Source organism: Thalia democratica, chromosome 1 (assembly GCF_965202585.1).
Source record: "Thalia democratica chromosome 1, ktThaDemo2.hap1.1, whole genome shotgun sequence".
Classification (NCBI taxonomy): Eukaryota; Metazoa; Chordata; class Thaliacea; order Salpida; family Salpidae; genus Thalia; species Thalia democratica.
Window position 1 is genome coordinate 88,155,132 of NC_139165.1, and position 22,888 is coordinate 88,178,019.

At 27.0% G+C, this 22,888-nt stretch overlaps 1 protein-coding gene across 2 annotated transcripts; it reads right to left on the minus strand.

The window, feature by feature from the left end:
- Positions 1-339: 339 nt before the first annotated feature.
- LOC145828872 (putative oxidoreductase YjmC) lies at positions 340-11,630 on the minus strand. Of its 2 annotated transcripts, none has more exons than XM_082936626.1 (9): positions 11,572-11,630; positions 9,924-10,078; positions 9,192-9,340; positions 7,761-7,862; positions 4,614-4,783; positions 3,085-3,215; positions 2,625-2,731; positions 1,311-1,517; positions 340-657 (listed from the first exon to the last, which is right to left on the minus strand). In XM_082936626.1, exons 1-9 carry the CDS (start codon positions 11,586-11,588, stop codon positions 619-621), a joined length of 1,077 nt encoding a protein of 358 aa, XP_082792752.1. In that variant the 5' UTR covers positions 11,589-11,630; the 3' UTR covers positions 340-618. The 2 variants fall into 2 exon arrangements, with proteins under 2 accessions (XP_082792752.1, XP_082792747.1); XM_082936621.1 differs by lacking the exon at positions 4,614-4,783 and adding an exon at positions 5,947-6,116.
- Between the last annotated feature and the right edge of the window lie 11,258 nt (positions 11,631-22,888).

Consider the following 22,888-nt stretch of genomic DNA (forward strand, 5'->3'; position numbering starts at 1 on the left):
CTTACAAAATATATAGCTTATTTTTATTTTATTGTAGAGTTAATAAGAGATAATGCAAATAATTTAACTTTAGTAACTTTTGTATGGAAAAAAAGTATACTTGATAAAAGTATTTTTAAATGAACTATATTAGAATTAGCCGTACTTAGTTCTATTTATTAGTAGTACTGCAAAAGTGTTAAATTTAGCAATAAGACTTTGCTATTGAATTTGGTTATCGTAATTAGCAGTTTATAAATTAATCTTTAACTTACATGTATTTCAGATTTACCTAATTTTCTTGAAAAAATGAATACAAACTAGCTTGAATACTAAAACATTACTATTTTTTCTCATTAATAACGGTTTTTTAATAAAATTGTATACTTTTTATGATACTACAAATGTATTTACATTTATAAAACAGTATTACTTTTGCACTATTAAATTACATAATATAAGTTGTTTAACATACAAAAATTAAGCTACACCCTTTATAAAACTTCAATTAAAAAAGGTACATGATAAAAACTTAAAAAGAGTATGATTAGGTATATAAAGAAATTGAAAATCAAATTGCTTAATGACTAAAGAAAAAATACCAAATATACATAAAAAGTTAAAAAATACGAATTCAAATCACATAGGTGGAATTGACAACTTTTTTCCAACTGAGTTCTGTAAAAATGTGTTTGTTTACTTGATTATTAATATGTTTTTTTTAGTACAAAAATAAAATTGAAATTTGTTAAAAGAGAATTAAAAATGGGTGACTAAAATTCGTGGTAAAGTTTCCATTTCGACGCAATTTTTTTTCTGTATTGTTAGTGATTATCAAAAAGAATAAAATTATTTGTTTTATCAAGTTTCACTTTTGTAAAAATGTCACAATAAAATACTTTTTTAGGTATTCTTACAGTTTTGACAAGAAATACTTAAATATTTTACATATAAACCAATAACCCGCTTTAAACTTAACTATAACTGTCCTGTATAAGACGTTAAACTGTTCAAAAACGTAAGCGACTCAATAACAGTAAGGTTTTTTGTACACCAGGTCCTTGGGTCAAACATTTTGAGCGTATTTTTGTCGTTCAACAAACAATATGTACAAAATTTAAAAAGTAGACAAAAAAATATGTAAATAAAGTTAAATATAAACGTACAAAACTAATGTAAATTTCATAATTCTGAAAGTTTGAGCTTTTAAGCGACATTTTAACCAAATCGAAAAAACTATAATATTAAATTTTCTCTCAAAGTTTTACATTTAAACAATATAACAGTTTATTAACTAACATGAAATAATAAAATATGTTACACAAACAAACCATGTGGGCGACGACGTTCTTATGGTAGGGAATGCCCCCGATTTCCGCGCACTTTTTCATGTGAATGCGTTCCGGGTCGCCGGCCACCAGCACCGGTCGTTCCGCATCACTGGGCACGAGGTTCCTCACCATCCGCATGAGGTCGTCCATGCGCGGTTGGAAGCCGGGAGCGAACATTTCAGGGTTGATCGCTATGAAGCACTGACCCTGTGGGTGAAAAAAAATTATTGTGGTGAAAAAATGGAAAAAGTTGGAAAAAAATAGTTTGAAGGTTTTTTTATGACAGAAAGTATAAAATTTTTATAGTGGGAGAAGTTAACAGTAATAACATAAGGAATTGATTTTTATGACTTTTGACAACAAGTATATTGCGATTTAAAAAAATATATAGTTCTGACTGTCAGATAGCTTTTTTATTTGTGTAGAGTACAAAAGCAATTACAAAACTATTATAAACACTCATTAGAGGAGCGTAATAAAATATTTAAAATTTACCTAACTTTTCTTTTATTTGTATTAATTGAACAAAATTTAAAAAGTTTTAGTTTATTTAGTTTTATAAAAGCTGACAAAAGAAATAATACAACAGCTCAGTCTTAAAATTCTGACCGAACAAAGTTATAAACTATCCAAAAAGTAAGATATAACGTTAGTAATACAATGTATGTATGATGTTAAAGTCTTTCAGACCAATCTCCATTTTTTAAAGTAGAAAACTGGTTAAGCCGGTTAGATCCTGGTTTTGAAGTAAAGACTAAGTACCATTGTCAAGAGTGGTTACTAATGGAGTCATAGACTATATCTAAGAAAATACTGATTGAATCAGAATGACCGAGTTAGAAATGATCGTGTTAGATCGGGTCAGAAATGATTGGGTTAGATATGATCGATTTAGACATGATCGGGTAAGAAATGATCAGTTGAAATTATTGGGTTAAAAATGATCAGGTAAGAAATAATAAGCTTAGAAATGATCGGGTTAATCATGTCAGATAATTTTAATTTCTAAGACATTGTTTCAATAAACTAAATTTAAATCTTTGCCAAATAAATAAAACAACAATACAAGCATATAGTGGAAGAAAAAAAGTTTTTTATATTTTTTTTTTATTACATATATTAATCAGAAACTTTAGACATGATTCATTGAAAAACATTTTTATTTAAACATATTTTAAATAAAAATGTTTTTGAATAAATCATGTCTGAAATTTCTGTTTAAAGTATTTCAAAAACCTACTTTACAAAACATTTTTCAAAATTTTCAAAAAAGATAAAGAAAAATTGATTGAAAAATTTAAAAAAAAAGCAAACCAGATCAGCAATTCTATCAGTAGATCCCCACTTTCTGACATTCTTTCCGTAAGTGGCTCCCGAAAGAGACGCGCACAATATTTCAACCATCATCGCTAACCCGTATCCTGTAGGAAGTATTTTATTTTTTTAAATTGAACAAATTTTGTTATTAAAATTGCGTAATATTGAGCACTACGTTACTTTAAAAGTATAGATCATTCATAACACTTAAGCTGTCTACTTTTTTTTTGTTTTAAAGCGTTTGTGATACCATACTTTTTTACTATAGTTACAATAATTAATAATAAAATATTCTATGTCTATAGTTACAAAATAAATTAAGGATAACTTTATTGGTACCTTACAAGTATATTATATTATTAAAACTATATTTACTGAAACAATCTTTGAACTTGAATAATTTCAAATCTAGTTGCTTACTTTTACTAGCTGAAATAAAAATTAGAGAAAAAAAAACCTTTATACCCTCCGCATTCTTCAGCCCCGCCAAGTGGTAGCAGCCCTCCCCCCTCTAAAACTTCACCGGGTTCGTCGGTCTCGTTGCCATGACGATCGGCTCCCCAACCCCTCGGCATCTTGTCCCCTTTTCTGTGAAAATTTTACAATTTTTTATGATAGTGTTTCAAATAACTTAAATGTATATGGTTAACAAACATAACTACAACTACAAGTAATTTGAGTTAAACAAAAATTACTTTATAAACAACAGCGTGTAGTAAAAATTATAAATACATATAAACGATTTCTTGTTATTTGTTTTTATTTTATTAAATGTTAGAGTAAACCCTCTGTATATGGCTTATACTTACATTTGTTTTAAAAATATTATTTAAAATGACGTGCGTTATGAACTAATAAAAGTAGTTTTTACTTTCAATCATTCGATGATAATATATTAGTACCTCTAAATATTTTAAAACAGTATTTTGTAAAAAAAAAACAAATTTGTACATAGTTTTATTAATTCATTTATATTCAATTAAAACAATAACCGTAGTTAAACAAAATTACAAAAGTAATAAAATCTGTCATAAAAAAATACTTGTAAAAGTTTAACTGAGATTTTTTTTCTTGTTTAGTTTTTTGCATAATAAGTTTTTAACAGCAAGCATAAGGCTGCATTAAACTTTAAAATTTACTAAGAATAAAAATATTGTTTGCTATGAACAAACATTTACCAACAAATAAATTTTATGAGGATGCTGTAGCATAAAAGCAAGTAAACAAACAAGTTCAAAAAAACTGTATTTTAGTATATTTTGAACAAAAATGTAAAGTTTCTATTAAGATTACTTTTTTAAATGCAAAATTATAACTAAGACTCAAAATTGAACATATGGCCTATATTTAAGACATTATTTTCTCTATTTAAGACAAATAAAACAAAAAAACATGCTTAACTAAAATTCTATTTATAACTTATATAAATTCAATTTGTTTTTAAGTTTAACTTTACTGTAAGGGATTTTGACTATTCTATATAAAAACAGAGATATTTTACGGTATAAACTTAAGATTGTTTTAAACTTTGTCAACATTAACTGTACTCTATAGTTTTTGTTATTCAACTGTAAAAAATATTAAATAAATATACATGAATGTATTTTAATACAAAAAAACCTTAAAATTTAATTAAAACAATTTTTTTGCTTAAAAAATTTCGTACAGCTGTTTAAAAAAAACCCTAAAATTTAATTCTATTTAATAAAAGTCATTTTATTCATTAAAATATAAAACCTCTTTTAGTTTACAAATAAAAACTCATAATTTAATTAAACTATTGTTACAAAGTAGCAACTTAATCTTAAGAACTCCCATTTTATACTAACAAATGTACTTTAATAAACAAACTTCAATGTTATTTTCTGAATATAACCTTAAGCTGGCAAAAAAAAAACTCTAAAAGATTTAAACTACTTGACCTTAACCTCTCCAATCACAAAATTAAAAGAACTAAAGCGCTTGAAGTCTAGAAAATTCCCCAACCTGTTAGCAACCTCGATCTTTCCCCTAGCAACGGTGCTGGTCGCCATGTCCAAGACGAACCTGTTTTCGCGGGGTCCCGTCGTCCCGAAAGCGATGGGGTTGGTCCCCATTATTTGCTCCCTGCTGCGTGGGTTGTTCACGTTGGGCGTGGCGTTTGTGTGGGAAATTCCCTGAATTGTGACGTCATATCTTAAATTTTAACACTTCAAAAAAGACTAAATTGCAACTAGCAAAACTACTAAATTAAGTAGACTATTTAAAACATGATGATAAACTAAAATTGCTAACAAAAAGCGCTACTGTTTAAATGATTGCTCTAGAAATTAAAACCTAAAAACAAAACCATGCAGCTAGAAAAAAACACTTTGTTATGTAAAAAGCAATTACTATAATTAAAAAATTCAAACGCTTCAAACTAAAAAAACCAACAAAACTAAAGTTTTGAAATCAACAAAACAAAAGTTAATTATAGCTGCATTTGTAACAACTAAAACTAAAATAACCTTTTTTAATACTGGTCGAAAATAGTAACATTATTCTATATATTTTGTTACTTTAAGCTAAAAAGAGTTCAACAAAGACTTATATACTATTCTAGTTTAGAATGTCTTTTTATTAACATTACTGTTAATAGTCTATCAGATAGCTATACATATAAATATATATAATAGAAATAAGTTAACTGATTTAGTTTTTACTGAGCCAAGTTAAAGGGCTTTAACAACTTATTGCAAAATGTGACATTAATTTAACTGAATATGATAGCAATAAGCTATATGAAACAATTGCTTGTGCAACAAATTATACATTCTTTGAAGTATGTGTTTTTAAAATAATACTCAAAGTTAAGTTTTTGATACCTATGTCATTATTACTAAATTAATACCTTTTAATATTATTATTATTAAAGCTTTTAATAATAACTTGTTACGGTCAAAACTAATGCGTTAAGTGTATAGCATATACATGACAATTATATATTTTTAAACTGAGTTTATTAGTAAACACACAAGAATTTTAAAGTTAATTGTGAAAAGTTATTAATTAACTTATTGGTTTAAACATACTATCTTAACAATTAATATTCCTACTGTTTTTATGTTCTCATTGTTACCACGGCTCGTTATAAAGTCTTTGCATAAAGTGTAAAGTAAAAGCCCATAGAAATAAGTGTTCGGTTTCAAAAAGTTATAAGACAGCTAAAAAAAAATTAAGTTATAACATTATTATAAATAAAATAAACTTAAATAAAATAAAACTGTTATAAAACTTTTTATTTATTAACTGTTACATACACTTAGAACTATCTGTCATCTTTTTAATCCAAACCCACCTCTTTTGAAGTTCAATTTTTCCCACTGCGACGGTCGAAGTTGCCATATCAAGGGTGAAGTTGTCATGGTTACTGCAGGGGCTGGTGAAAGCGATCGGGTTGGTCCCATATGTACACTCCCTAGCTCTCGTTGGCACCACTAGTGGCGACGTGTTGGTGAACGACATCCCCTTTGTTAAAAGTGTAAAAAATATACATGACGTCACAATTAACTCTTCATGGACCATAACACGCATGCACTTTAGTCATTTTTAAAAATTAGTTGTGCTTATTTAGTTTATGCGTTTGTAAGCGTTATGTCCTTAAGTAAACTACGGATGTTATAGTGACGTTATAGTGTATGTTTTTGAAGTTCATAAAACAAGCCACCGTTTTACAACCATTTATTAAACGATTTAAGTTAAAAATAAACACATTGATACAAATTTAATAACAAAAATATTATCAGAGGAAGTCAGTCAGCAGAATTAATTCAGACTGGGGCGACATTCTGTTCATCACGTAATATTTATGTGCAGACAGCCGGGTTCGAACCCGAATATACTCGTTTTGTGTTTTGAGAGCAAGCGCTACCGTTGAGCCATCAAGGCCATGTAGAAATGCTGTTATACGCATTTATATAGCAACGATTGTTACTTGAACAAATTTTAACTTTTTTCAAGAATGCAATGCTTTCAAAATTACGTTTTACTGAAACTTATGTTTAAAGTCTAGTAAGTAGATGTAATTACTTGATAACTTTTACTATGTAACTTTTATTTTTTGAATGTTGATATGAATTTTTAAAGCTCTTTTAAAACACACACAAAAAAAGTTCAACATTGTTTATAAAAATAAGACCTCGTAAAGTTTTCTCACACTTTTAATTTTAAATGATATTAAAATATTACATGCTGGATATTTTGGTATTTATTTATATATTTTGTTTTAGTTTAACTAACTTCTGTTAACATAATTTATATTATGTTGAATACTTTCCTTTGGTTAAATTTTATTTTGAAAGTGTTTATTAACTATAGATATTAAATTAATTTGTTTCCTCAAAATAAATTATTTACATAATCAGTTTTAGTACTTTTAACTACGCTTTTATATGCTAAAATATTATAAAAAGCGTTAATAAGCTAAATATAAAAACCTTATAACAAGTTAGTTAAAACCCTCTATCTAAGGAATTGAAATTAAAAAATATTAGGTAAGTTTTTAACTAAATAAACTTTTGAAAAAAAGTGCATTTGTTTAAAGATAATCGACTGCGTAGTTTTGATATTGGCTGTAAAAATTAAATTAAGTTTATAATAATAGTTAGTACAGCAAGCCTTATAGTTTTTATGTGCAATTTAGACTATGTTTAGAACCTAATATGTGGTCAATTTTTTTTTTCACTACAAACCGATATATAGTAAAACTATTGAATTTTAAACTCCTAAGAAACTTCTAAGAAGCTTGAATCACATCAAAACTTGCAAATTAAAACAAATCAATAAAATACACTCTAATTAAAAACTATTTGATTCCAAATAAATCGTAAAAATTACTTCAGTTCATCGCTACTTAAATTAAGAATTTAATTAACAACAAATCTTCAGTACATAACTTAATATTTACAAAAACTTTACAGTACTTATAACACTATAATTTAAATATACTATTTATGAAAATTCAATACTTCAGTCTATTAAAAACTTTTGACCTATCATACTTACAAAACAAAAGCTTAAAGAAAGCTTTTACTGCGAAAAGTCGTTTAACTTTTTGTTTTGCACGATTTTAAGAGTTAATTTATCATACCAATATTTTTATTACAAACTAACAATAAGTCCCTCATCCCCAGCCATGAGTGAATAGTAACCAGCGATTCCGTAATGATTAGACTTGTGGCAAGTAACCATGCCTATGCCCGTCTCTTTTGCTTTCTAGAAACATTATTAAGTAATGAGAATTGAAACCTTAGCCAGTCTGTTTAGCTTTGAAAAATATATAGAATAAAAACTTAGAACTCATACATATGTCTGTCTCTGTTGCTTTTTTAGGTTTAATTTTTTTAATTCGGTAGTATTTTAAACAAAAACCTGAGAAATTGATATTTAAATACTTTATTTTAATATTTAAATACCTTTAACTTTTTTTTTTGGAAAATATATTAATTGTTTTTAATTTTTAAGTACAGGTTTTTTTGAGGAAAAGCTTATAAAAATATTGATAAGTTGTAAACTTAAAATTAGAAAGTTTATAATGTAAAAGCTAACATAATATAGTAATCTAGTTGTTAATTTCTAAAAAACAGCATATCCAAAGCGATTAGTATTTATAATTATATAAAATATTTTAAAAAATATTTCTTAAAAGTATATAGGCTTTAAAATCAACAAAAGTTTTGATAAAACCAAAAACACTACAAAAACCATAAAATCAAGAAAATAAAAGAAAATAGTTGTGAAAATCTAAGAAACATATTCAAAAGACTACGGAGTTTTTATGTAAAAAATACTAAAGGTTTATGTCTTTTCACGCTTTTTTAGCTAATATATTTATGCTAACTTATTGGAAACATACGAACTTCCAAATTTCAGTTTTTACCGTTTAAAATCGACGATGGACTTAAATAAACTAACAAGTTTAGAAAGCAACCTTAAATTTACATTTAAACTTAAATATAACGTGCATTACTTTTAAGAAAAACTACATTAACAAAAAGAAATTCTTTATCATATTTTGAAAAACTTTGTTTTTATTTTTTATTTTTATTTTACTAGGAAAGAATTGTAAACTAAGTAGTTAAAGATGTAAATAAGTAATTTTACTTATACTTAATGTATAAACTAATTATATATTAAATTAATTTAAACAATAAGATATTTCATGAGAGTTTTAAAACTTGAAAAACTTTTTTCAAACACCAAAAACTTTAAGCAGTTTAGGTTAAAAAAGATCATTTTAATCAAACTGACACTTTTATTAAAAGCAAATAAGTTTTTTTCACACAAATACAAATTGATTAACTTTATTTTGTAGCCAACTGTTCTTGATAATTTAAATTAAAAACTACTTTTAATAAAAAAAAGTTTTAAGTTATATAGTATTTAAGATGCTAAAAGAATAATGAAAAATAAATAATAATTTCTATAAGAACACAAAAACTGAACAAAACAATATAAGTCGAGATAATCAAAATTTTTAAGTACGTTTCAAAATGAAAATAGCCGATAGAAAATCCAAAGTGCACAAACTTAAAAACAAAATACCTTGATAGCGAGCCGCATGCAGAACTTTCCAATAGCGGGTCCAAGTAAGTTGTTGCCGTTCACCAGCGCTGTTGATACTGACTCCTTCTCAATAGTGGGTTCACCCTCCTTATCCATTATCCCACTCACTAGATCGTTCACGTATATCTCTGTTAGTGAAAACATGTGTCTCTGTAGATCTTTCTTGAGTAAAAAGATAAATTATTTGTTTTTTTACTTTAAGATTTACGCTTGTTACGTCTGGCATACTTAGGCGTTCAAAATTAGGAAGGAATTTGCTAAGTTTTTTTTAGCAGTATATAAGTAAATAGCAGTGGAAAAATAACGAGAAAAGTTTGTAGGAAAGGTTTTTACTTAAATTTAAACAATATTTTTAAAACCGAGTTAAAATTGTCCCTTAATCTTTTTTTATAAACAACGTGTGAATAGCTGTTTAACAAATTTTCAAAATAACAAAACATAAAACCACTAAAACAAATAAGTATATTTTGGCCCCGAGAATTTTGATTGTTTGGAATATATTAGTTATAAACAAAAAATCAAACACAAAACAAACTAACGTAGCTAGTTAACTTAACAGCTAAAATAATTAACAAAACTACTAAACAAGTTTTCTTACTTTTGGCAGCTTTTATATTTATTTGGTAAGCATACATAAACGTACTTAGAAAATAAATCAATAAAGTAGGTTGTAAATATTTTCAACTATATTAAATAATCAAACGAACGTACCGAGCCTGTTGAGTCCATGGCTGAAGTGTCCCCTGTGGTCTGCGGTGGTCAGCAGGTCGGCCAGGTCCGAACCGTGGCTCTCCTTGGCACCCGCCTTCACCACGCAATCCTTCACAAACTTGTGCACCTTGTCCTTCGGTACTATTGTGACGTCACTGTTTGTAAAATGTTAAGTATCATGACGTCATTGTTTGTTTAAAAATGAGTAAGTTGCAATGTAATGTTACTGAACTTTGTTTAAGCAGGTTAATTTAAAGGTTATGAATAATAGAGTGCAACATTTAAATTTACATGAACTTTTTGTGTTCTGCATTTAATCTGTTCAGTGGTAAACAATAATGAATAGTTTACAAACTGATTAACATTAAACAAAATATTTTTTTATTTAAAAAAAGGAAATAAAAAATTTACAGCAATTTTGACTAAGTTTTTATATAAATAGTAAAACCTTTTGCTGTGGTAAAGCTTTGCAATAACGTGGTTTTTTGTGATAAAGCGAATTAAACGTAGGTCGTTTAATGTGTGGGTTGTTATAAGGTTCATTATTTGTATTTATTACTGATTTTCTAAGTGTATTAAAACCAATTTGAAATATTGTTATAAAATAAGCTTATTAAAATTATCGTAAATAAAAAAATACTTTTGTAAACTTATTAAAAAAAGTCAGAAAGTTTTCACTTTTCTAAAATTTCAAATCATGTGTAGCTTCTTGTTTAAGGTTACATAATCAAATTATATCACTTTTACATTAAAAATGTTAAGATTTTTGTGATATAAAAATATTCAACTTAACTCGAAACCTCATGTTGATTAGTATTAAGCCTAAGTCTTTTTGATGAATAATTTTGACTAAAGTTTTTGTTTTATGTTTTTATTTATAATTAATTTTTGTAAAAAATCCATAACTCTCTGTTATATTGTTTATATAAACTAAAAATGACAAAAAATTAAATAGAAAAAAATTCGTTCAGCAAACCTACTAAAAAAAGTTATATAATTTTTCAAATAAACATATGTTTTTTTTTATTTTAGGTTTTTAAAAATGCTTTAACTTAACAGTTTTGGTTAAAATGTAAAAAAAGTTAAAATAAGTATATAATGTTGCTTTAAAGTAAAACTTTTTTAGTAAAATTTTAATTTTAAGTAGTTTTTAAAGTAAAACTTTACTCTAAAAGAAAATATTTCAAAAAGTAACGATTATCAACTTAATTTAGTGCAAAAAAAAATATCATTTTGTTTATATGATGTATTAGAAGTATATAAATTATAGCTGGTTTTATGTAAAAATAAATTCACTATACCAGTACAAAAAAAACTAATCTTAAACGACATGAGTTTATTAGTTTTCGAAAAAAAATAAGATACTTTCTTTTAAGTATTAACAATTCATATTTGACTGTAAACTAAATTTATTTAAATTCTAAATCAAGTTTAGCTATGTTTGTTAAGCTTTTAATGTATTTAACTAACACTTTGTTTTTGTAAAACAAAACAAGTACTAAAGTGGATATAATTTGCAAAAGTTTGAAAATAAAACTTTGAAATACCTCTACAGCAAAAACTCAGTAATAAACTATTAAAAAAAATTAAACTGAAAATAGCTAAGTAGTAAAAATTAAAGTTAAGCAAAAAATTAATGTAAATTTACCTTTCACTAGCCATCATGAACAAATCTACTAGCAAGCAAACAAATGCAGCAATGTGGAATGTTTGTTCAAAACAATGTGATATGCAGAGAGCTCAATTGCTTTAAGTGAAGTAAACATATGTTATTCTCCTCTGCTGATGTATGTTGCAAGCGGATAAAAATTTATAGAAAACATGATCTCAAATGCTTATTTGAACGTGAAACGCTTATAATTGTGGCTGGAAAACAGTATAATAACATGAAAGTGTTATTTTTGTTTTATTTCCTAACTAGTAAAGCAAGTAATTGAGAGACTATATAGTTTTTATTGTTTTAGTTTGTATTTCTACATTACTATTTTTATAACTGAAAGTAAGGTGGATATTTTTTAAATTTTATGCGACTGAGGCTTTAGTTACCGGTTGAAACTGTCATAACCTAATGAGTATCTTAATTTAAGTCTTTCAGTAAAAGTTTAACTCAAGTTTTAAATAATTTTTTCAAACAAACTTTTATAAAATAAAAATGTAAAGTTTATTTATTATATATAAATTTATTGGAAAATACTGCAAACATAAGAAAACCGGTATAAAATTTTAATTATATAAACTCTAAGTGTTTCTTAAACTGCTACCTTTATTTTAGTGAAACAAAGTATGTCTATGTTTATTGAAAGACAAAAACGCTCAGAATAGTTGGTTTTAGGTCTCTAGGACCTGGTGTACGAAAGAAATTCTTTATTTATTATACCAACAATCTGTTTTTTATAATCAATCTTCGCTTGGGTATGCTTTTAATTTCTTTCGGGTAGTTTTACACTTTTGTTAACAAAACTAATTTTCTAATAAATGGTAAAAACGGCTTAAACTTACAACAAAAAAAACTGTGTTGTAGCTTGTTATCTTTATTTCTCTATAAGAATTGCTTTGCTATGTTTATAGTTACTACGTAACAAACACGATAAAAAATTAAATGTATTAAAACTATGTGTATAACTCGGCGGTTTATATAAGAGCTTATATACTTTGAATATGTATATAATATATATAAAAAATATAGTATGATATAAAGAAAGCATATATAGTTTAGAAATCGTATTTTTATTACTTTTAGTTATCAAACAAAAATCTCTTTCTTATCTGTTTTCTGTTAATTTATGGCAACTTTAGAAAAAGTTTAGTTGTTTTGAAACACTAATATATATTATAAGTTTATAAACACAGTGAAAAAAATTTAAAGCTTTCAAAGCTGAACTAGGTAATTTTTCTAATTGATAGGTCAGATTTATCAGAAAAAATTATTAGCTAGGCGGATTTGTTAAAAAGAGTTTTCACGTAATTTTATAAGTTTATATGTACAAAACATATTTTAAAATTTTTTTTTTAAAAACTTAGTTTGATTTTAAGATAAAAATAAGTAAAAATCATGTTTTGTATATTTTTCTTCATTTCGGAAGACAAAAAGAACATAAGTTGAACACAATTTACAACATGTAGTTGTTTTTTTATAAATCTATAAATATCTCTTACCTAATAAACAACGAAACATTTTTGTTGTATTTTTCTTATAAAACTGTCTTTATGTATTTATAAAAGTGTTAAAGTTCGTCTAGTTACTAGAATTTAAACAATTTTCACTTGCTATATAGCATAAAAATTATTAGTAGATACTAGACTCTAATATTTACTAGAAATTTTTATGTTATATAGCAAGTAAATATTGTTAAAATACATTGCTCTTTGTCTATAGTAGTTGAAGCTTTTTTGTACTCTTTAAACAAAAATAAATAAATAAATCTAGTAAAGTTCATTTAATACTATTTTACTAAAATGTTCAAAAAGCAGCATAAACTTGATTGTTTGCAATTTTTTAGCTTATTTTAACAAAATTTACTATGTTAAAAAACAACACAAAAGTTTAAATCATAACTTTAATCTGTTTAACATAAACTTATGTTGATATTATAATGCGCTATTTAAATGTGTTAAAAATATCAATGCTTTGCGTTTTTGCTTTTATTTGTATATCTTTTATATAAACGAAGCAGGTTTTAACTTGGTAGTACAGCCAGTAAGATTTATTCAAAAGTAAAATAGTTTAAAGTTAGATAATTAAAGTCTTGAATTTTCTGTTATATGCTAAGTTTACAGTCAAAATCTTAATCATCAATTTTTTTGTTTTAAACATAATAAATAACTAGCATAAGTTAAGAATGTTATTGCTCGATGTTTTGATAGTTTATTTGAAAAATAAAACTTAAACATAATTATTGAACATTCAAACTTTTTACATATATGAGCACAAATCGATTTTGATAGTTTTTTCTACAAAGTAATAAATTTGACTAAAGCTAACTAGTTAATTGGGTTATTTTCGTTTTTTTATTGAAAATGTTTCATATTTTTATTAGTAAAAAATTAAGAAAATTTGAAAACTACTTCCCATATTTGTAAAATAGGAACATGGTTTTTGTTTCTTTGGCTTTTATAACTAAACTTTTACATTTAAAAATATTTACAGAACTTTTATGGAGGTTGAACATAAAATATACCCATTTAGAGTTTCATATCAATTTTTAAATACAAAAAAAATCAATTTAAACAAAAAAATTACTACTCTACATTAGTAATTATATTTATAAAAAAGTGTCTTAAATACTATTAAAGCACTTTTACTAGTTTTTAACAAACCAGGTACTATACTATTTAAAAAATTTAAAATATAATAACCTTATGTTTAGATTTTATTGTTTTCAGTAAATTTTTAAATATTTATCTAAAGCAAAAATACGTATAACTTTTTTTTATGAGTATTTATGTAATTTTGACTTAGTAAATTTTTGATAAAAAAAGAGTATTAAAATTAATAACTCAATTTTAGAATTTAAAACCTGACAAAATAAATGTATACAAAGATTTGTGCACTGATATTTTTTTCTTGCATTTTACTTACCGGTAAAACTTCAACTTTTTTACTTCTTATTATAAAAATAGTAATATTGGTTTTATGATTAAAAACTATTAGCTTTTTCCCTTACGATAAGCTATTATGTAAGCCGTTTAACAAAGTTTTGTAAGTTGATATTACCTTATAAACTTTTGCTTAATATTTTTTTTTGTAGAGTTTTAAACGTTTAATATAAAGTATTAATATTTTATTTTTTATACAAAGTCATAGCATTTTCAATTTAAGTTTATGATTTTATACAGATTGCTACCCGAAGATAAACGGTAAAAAAACTGGTCTAAACTCAAACCAACAATATCAGTGTGATTTCCTTACTAAACCGCGGAAAAATGAAAGAAAAAATATCGATTGGTTTGTTGATGGTGTTAAAATCAACAAAACCGAAAATCATAGCTTGGATGACAGAATCGGACTTGGTTATTACAACGAAACAGGTGAAACATTTTATTTTAAAATGTCTTAAAAATATTTATTTAAGTTTAGAAACACGTTGTGAAATTTTAAAAATTTTGCACAAAATTACTGTTGTGTAAAAAAAACAAGTTTAAGTACTTTATATTTATATTTTGAAAGTTATGGTGACTTCGACTATATGTAGTCAAAAATCAAACACGAATAACTATTTAGCAGCTTAAAGACAACTGCTTTCAGAAAAGTTTAAATATCTAAATTTAGCTCGTCAATTAAGAAGCTTTACATATTTAACTCATAAAAGTTGAGTTTTTTACTTAGTTTAATATAACAACCTTAAGACAAAAATGTTTCACAAAACTGATACAACACTTCACTGCAAATAAACAATCAAATAAAACAAACAACAGTCTCCCACGTTACAAGCTACTTGTACTTTATAAAACCGATGAACATACGTAATGGTGTTGTGAGACTTGTAAACAATTCCAAACCGGAAGTCGATTGCAGACCGGAAGTCGATTGCAGCTTGCAAATTGAATGCAGTATGTCTGGTGTTTCTTACGTGTTCACTACAAGGCGTTAGTTTGTTTTAAATAAAAATGGAAAAAGTTTTGAAAAAAAAGTAAGTTTATTTTTTTGCAACCCTTTTAACCAATCTTTTTTCCATTGTTTTTTTTACTTGGTTAATCTGACTAGGACTTTTTTTACAAAATTATATTTTTGCTATTTAAATTTCATAACACAAAAACATTTTATGATACTAAAAAATAAATGCTAACAATGCATTTACAACACATGATTCAAATTATCTCTTTTCGTGTTATTAGATAATCTAGTTTGCTTAATGAAAATTATTTCTTTTTAATAATTTAAAAACAAACTAACAAACTTTTTTACAGCCTTGCCTCGTCCTAAACAAACTCTGCAAAACAGAGAATTTACCTTCACTGAACCAGCTGTTGTGAAAGTTAGTGATTCTGATATCGAAGCTATTCAGTATTTCGCAGGTAAAAATAGTTCTACAATACTTAAAGAAAATTGTAAGCATTTTTTAAGTTAGAAGAATTTTTAAATCAAATATTATTTAGTTACTTAATCCATAAATAGTTTTTTTATACATAAAACTACAAATTAAACCGATATTTGCAGACCTGTTACATAAATATTGACCACATAAAATCTTTTCAATACAGTACTTAGTAAACTACTTTTGAAAATATCACTTAATAAATATCTTGTATAACTAGTGAATTTAGTTAACAAAAATAAAAAAGTATATTGTGGTACGAATAACGCTTCAACTCTTTAATCATGTTTTGTGTAGAAAACAGACCTTTAGTTTAAAAACAAATATGTATAAAAAACTAAAAACTGATTTTGTAGTCATAAATTTAAACGTGCACTTTTTAACTATAGCGTTTATGTGCGCTTACACAAACAAAAGACTCTATTTTCTTAAACTATAAACATTTTGCTTTTTTACTAACACCCAGGTAAGAGAAACTTAAGAGTGTCTTCAACAACCTCACTGAACCTGTTGATCGAATGGGACTGCTACAAACAGGCTGAAGTTTCTTACCAGGTTGCAGTGTACGATCTGCAGAACGAAAACGAACCCCTGCTCGACATTAGAGTATCGCAAAATTGCTCACTAACAGTCGGTTTGTTCCCTCAACAAATGTTCAAAGTTTACCTGAGAGGCGTAGATGGACGGATGAACGAGGTTTTTGAGTACTCGGCAACTTACTTTAGAAAATACGCCAAGCGTTAGTTTAATATTAGGTGTTCCTTTTTAACCAGCATGATAGTTTTGGTTTTCTTTAGGCTTTAGATGAAGCGAATACAAAGGAAAAGCATGTTTAGTATACAAAAAAATATAGTAGAAAATTAAATTAATTTCATATCTAATCTTTTATCTGAAACTTTGAAGCAAAGGGAGTTAAAATTAGTATATTATTAAAAAGTAAATAGCCGTGTTAAAAAAACTTGTTCTTTCAGACTCCTACTTTCAACCTTTGCTAACAAAAATGATAACCAAAAACGAATTAACGTTCTGCTGGGAAATATTGCAACCTGAAGATTTACTCAGTTACAAACTATCTGTTTACAAGCACCACGACCCGGAAACACCGGTGATTGAAACCAGCGTGGTTGTAGTGAATGGGAGTAAAGTTTGTTACACAGCAGCTAATCTTGAGGCGAATATTCTGTATAGGGCTTTTGTCAGGGTGGTTGACCCGCTGAATTCCACTGCGTTTGTACTGACTGCACTGCAACGTACACGTTAGTTGACCATTATTTTGTTTTTATATGACAGCCTACACATGTTATTACTTGATTTATTTTAACTAAACAAGTTGTTTTTACCTAAAACAAATGCTTAAACTAAATTCGTGACTTGAATTATCATTTTTGTATTTCAAATCCATTTTTACAGCATTCATCTATTTTTAATTCATTAAAAAAAAAATTTATATAACCAAGATACTAAAAGTCTTTTAAATAAAGCCTTGTTTAATTTTACATTCAGAAAAGTATAAAAAAAACAGGACCACCCGGTGCAGAAATAATCCACCACATTTCGAACCCCCACCAAATCGCCGTCGTGTTAGGGGATTTACCCGGCAGCGAGAAGTTCGAGGTGGCGTACAGGATGGAGGGCGGTGAGAATTTTACTTACGTCACAGTACCCGATGACGTAACGGTTCCGGAAGAAGGGAGCCAGAACCAGTTCAGATTCAATCACGTGGCCAGGTTTTTGTTTAACCGTGAATCAAAACAATGTGTTGTTGATAAATTAACAAAAGTTTAAATTTTGTATAAAAAATGTTTGCACTTTTAAAATCTTCTGCGTCAACAAAAATTTTAAGCAAACTCACTATGTTTAGTTTTTAGAACAATTTTCATGTTATATTGACATGAAAAATCGCATGGGTTTTTTAAATGTTGTTTAAACAACTAATATTATGAATTTGTTTAAAAATTTTCTTTTTATTCTAGCATTTGATTGCACCCAATATTGAAACAAATGCTGAAGCTTAATTTTTTTTTCATGTGTTCGTACATTGGTAACGACAATTTGTTTGTTATTGAAAAAAATTCAAGAGATACTTCTATACGTTATCAAAAACATTTTATGGCCTTTCATTTTCATGTCAAAAATTGTTCGAATTTGAAAATGTCAACTACATTTATAAATTTTAAAGGCGTCAATCTTACATATACTTTCTACTATTAAAGTATTTTAGACTATATTAACAATAAGAATCGACTGCAACACAGATTTTCTGGGTTACGGAGCAACACCAAGTATGAGTTCAAGGCGAGAGTGGTGAAACTTCTGAAAAGCAATAAATCTTTGTCGCTCGAAGAATCAGAATTCGGACCAAGTGTCACCGCTCAAACTGGTTAGAGATAACTTTTTGATGACAGTTTATATAGTTTTTGTGACTGTTTAGTAGAGTTTGCAAAGTTGAAAAAATAAATAGACTGATGCTAATGATGTTAACTTAATCTTTGTAAAAGCTGGATTTTGTATATGCTTTAAAAGAGGTTAATTTAGTTGTTGGTTTTCTAAAGCGTCTTAAACAATTAGACGTACGTTTAATATGTTATAAAATTCAAAATACTTTAACCTTTTTAAAGATTAGACTTTGAATTAAATTTTAAGCACTTTATTCTAAGCATATATTTTTAAGTTTGATATTGTGCTTATATAAAACTTCGAAATAACTTTTTTTGCTCAATATTACCTCAAATTTATAGAAAGAGTTTCCATTTTCGCCACGAGCTTTTTGGACGTCGACTTTGAGAAGAACGAGCGCATAATTTACCCGAGGCACTTCAAAAGGAGCTCAGAAACCACTACTCGTCGCACGCTCGAGTGCACAAAATCAAAATGCTGCAGGAGTTGGAAAAAAGCAAGAAAGGGCGGGTCGTTTGCTACTACGAGATACTGCTGAACGACACGCTGTTTGGCATGCCTAATTTGGACGATTTCGAAAATTCAACGAAAACGACCGAGGATCTGATTTTGCATACGAAGTTCAACCAAGCCAACTGTTAGATATTTTTAAAATTTTTCTAAATGTTTACTTAGAACATATAAAAACCCTATAAATATTGTAGTAAACATTTTAAGCAACTATACATAAAAAGCAAGGTGTTTTGTTAAACAGTAATAAAAAAAATAACTTAAAATATAAATTTAAATTCTTAAAAAAAAAATTAACTTATTAACTCTAACTTATTATTTTAAATGAGATCAAAATTTCTACAGACGTCATAAACAAAAACCACTCTGCCATCAACTTCCTGTACCGCCACCAGAGGAACTATGACGTCATAGCGAGGCAGAGAAGCACGGCTCAGCTGTTCCCCATTGCCGGCACAACGAGGTACCACAAACGCGCCAAGTCCCATCAGGTGCGCGGGAAGCGCATACACAAGCTGGACGTGGACGCCACGTACCAGGTGGTGCCCAGGGGTCAGGGCGGCAAGAACGAAGTCAACTTCAGCACGTATTACCTCTTCCTGAACAAGATCGACATGGTGTTTTATGACGACAGTTAGTTCGCTTTGAGTACTTGAACGTTTTAGTTTTTATTGGCAAATGATGCAAGTTATCTAATATGTTGGAAAGAGCTTTCAAAATACTTTTGTATCATTTTTTGAGACTTATTTTTATAGGAACTTTGAAAAGAATCGTCAAAGTATTTGTTCAGCTATATATTTTTTATGAATAAACTTAAAATCTTTAATAAAGCTAAATTTATTAAAACTAAAGGTGAGGGTTTGCGTGACGGTTCGTTTTATAAAGATATTAACAATTTTTAATTTATTGCTTTATATTTAAATCTCAACGCTTTCTTTATCATAAAGTTCAGCAAACTAAATATACTTTTTAGAGACAACACCTATAATAATAATAATTATTATTAACCATAATACTTTTCAAAGACTTTTAGGAGTATTAATTCTAAATATTTTAACAATTTAGTGGCAATTTTATAACTCAGTTTTAGCTAAGATAGCTTTTTAATATCCTTTTACTTTAACCAAAACTTACTTTCATACATTAGTAGCCAAAATTGATATGAAATATTGAAAACAGGATTTCAGTTCATAAACAAAAGCAAAGGTTACAGTGTAATAGACGAGCTGCAGTTTCAAGTGGGTGAAATTCACCTGATAAAGCAGAACTTTCTGTACAAGTATGGAGATGAGAAAATAACCAGGTAAGCACCTCAGTTTTAAATTAAATATAAAACGCCATGCAGTTATACAAACTTTAGTTAATTTTTACATGAAAGATTTTATCAAGAGATTGATTTTGAAAAATTGAACATAAAAAAGTGAAAAGATAGACATTATAGTGTGCAGACAAGTGAGGAAGTTTGTCCAACTACAACTTTTCGATGTTGTTTGGAATAAACCAGGGGTCGGCAAACTGCGGCCCGCGGGCCAATTGCGGCCCGCAAAGGGTAAATCTGCGGCCCGCGAGCACGTTATTTTTTTGAATGGAATGCGGCCCGCGAAAGAAAATTTTGTGGCCCGCGAGCATGTAAAAGTGGCCCGCTGAGCAAAAATATATTTCAAGTAAATTTTTTTCGGTAATTCGATTTAATTTGTTTAGTTTGGTTTTAAGTCTCTGTATAACATTTGAAAATAAATAGAAAAAGTTATTACTTTAATTTAAAAATGTGAAAAAGACAGATTAGCATTCTAACAGGATACTTTTCTGAGTTTCATAATAACTTCTATTTTACAACAGCAAGTAATTATCTGAAAAAAGAGTGCTTGAATTTAATAAGTTAGTTATATTATACCTATTTATGAAATAAACTAAATGCAACTGTTTTCCATTTTGTACAAAAGTAATGCACAGTAATTAAGTAAAGTGTCATTTCTTTATAGCTTAGATATTCTTTCCAATATTTTTTATACCTAAGTTTCTTTTATATATTTTTTATTTGTAAATGTTATGTTTTTGTGTAAAAACATTTAAAATAACATAGTAATAAAAAAAAAAGGTATATTTAAGTTTTGTTTTGACACATTTTAATTTTTTAGAAGTTTTCTTTGCACTTGAACTAATTTATATGCACACCAACTTTAAAAAATGCTCATACTTTAAACCACTTTTTATAAAATAATTTAGTTAGTTTAAGTTTAGTTTATGCATAGTTTTCTAAGTTTGTTTTTTCTACATGTAATATTTCTAAATTTGTACAGACACAATTAAAACAATATATATGACATAAACTAATATAGTTTTTGTTAGGTATACATTTTCATTTTTCAAACATTGATTTTGTCAAACTAAGTTAACTTTTATGCTTTGCATATCAATACACACATTTGCTGTTTTTTGGAGCTATCTATTTAATATAAACTAGACTTAGGGATAGTTAATAAACATTGACACACACTCAGACTATCACTATTTGAAGACTTCAAATCTCAGGCTAATTAAGTCATTTTATAAGTTTTTGGCTAGAATTGTTTTTTTTATACAAAAATATCAAGAATGTTTTTGTTAATTCAGGCTGGCTTTTTTGCTTAAAAGAGTGGCAAATTAAACTTATGATGTAAGTTTTGCTCAACCCAAAGTGTTAGTTTCAATTATAATATATGTTATAATATATCAAGTTCAAGCTTTGAACTTGAAATTTATGCTTAAAAATTTTGGAAAAAAACTTGAATTTGAGAATTTTTGAAAAAGCCTGGAGTTTCAAACAATTTTTACAAGTAAAGTAGTGAAATTTCGATTTGACACAAAAAATTTAGCAAATAAACATTTCTTTATTAAAAAATATACTAAAGTAGCTTAACAGTGTTTTTTAATATTGATATGCTTTATAAGACACTTTTCAAACTTTAATTAAACTTTATACTAAAAATAAAAGAAGGAATTGTACTTCTAAAAACTTTTGGTGCATTGCACCTTTACTTGTAAAATTTCACCGATTGTTGTGCTTCGTGTTTGAACTAAACCAAGATATTATACTAAAATGTCGAAGTTAAAAAAACATCTCTAATAAAAATTCTCAGATGAGCAATAGTTTTTCTATCAGTGCTCTTATCTTAACATATTGATTAAAGTCATAATTTGATTTATGCGACTTTATACCCTTAATGCATTTCCTAAATAGGACTTTTTGTTGTCATTGAAGAAATAAAAAAAAGTTTTTCATTACTGCCAACAAAAATTCTTTAAAAAAGTTTTCAATTATAAACGGTATCTCATTATAAATAATAAATTTTGCTACTTTATAACTTGCCTTAACAACTTTTTTCTGATAATTCTGTAGTTACTGAAGATAATCATGTGCTTTGTTGGAACTGACTTTGGTGATTTGTTTTTTTATCGTTTCTCGCTATAACTCCTAACTAACGTTTTTTTTTGTTGCTCGTCTTTTATTTTACAACTAATATTTTTAAATTCTTATTGCAGATAAAGAATTGCTGTAATGCTTAATAAAAAAGAGTTTTTCTCTTCGCTAATGACTCAATTAAGTTTTATATTTTTGTTGAAAATGTTTTAGAAAGTTAATTGTCCATTCCAGCTGACTTATATTTTTTTGGCATGTAATTTGTTTACTGTTAATAAGTTTCGTTATTTCTTTATGTGTGAACTTTGTTTTAACTGGGTTTCTACACAAACAGGCTATTTTAAAAGCTTGAAAACTCAGATGTGTGTGAAACTTTTATTTCATACACTTTAAATAAATCTTAGAACTCCCAGAATAGTTTTTATGACTGTAGTGTAGTTTACTAATTGTAGTTTTTTCTTGTTTTTTTACACTTTGTGTACTTTTTAATGATGATGATGATATTTTTACTAGGTACTTGAGCTTGATTTACAACGATTTACTAGCTTTTTAAACTTTTAATGAACTTAGGCTGGTTTGATACAACTCAGACATTTTTGCTTTTTAAGTGACAACCATGTAAA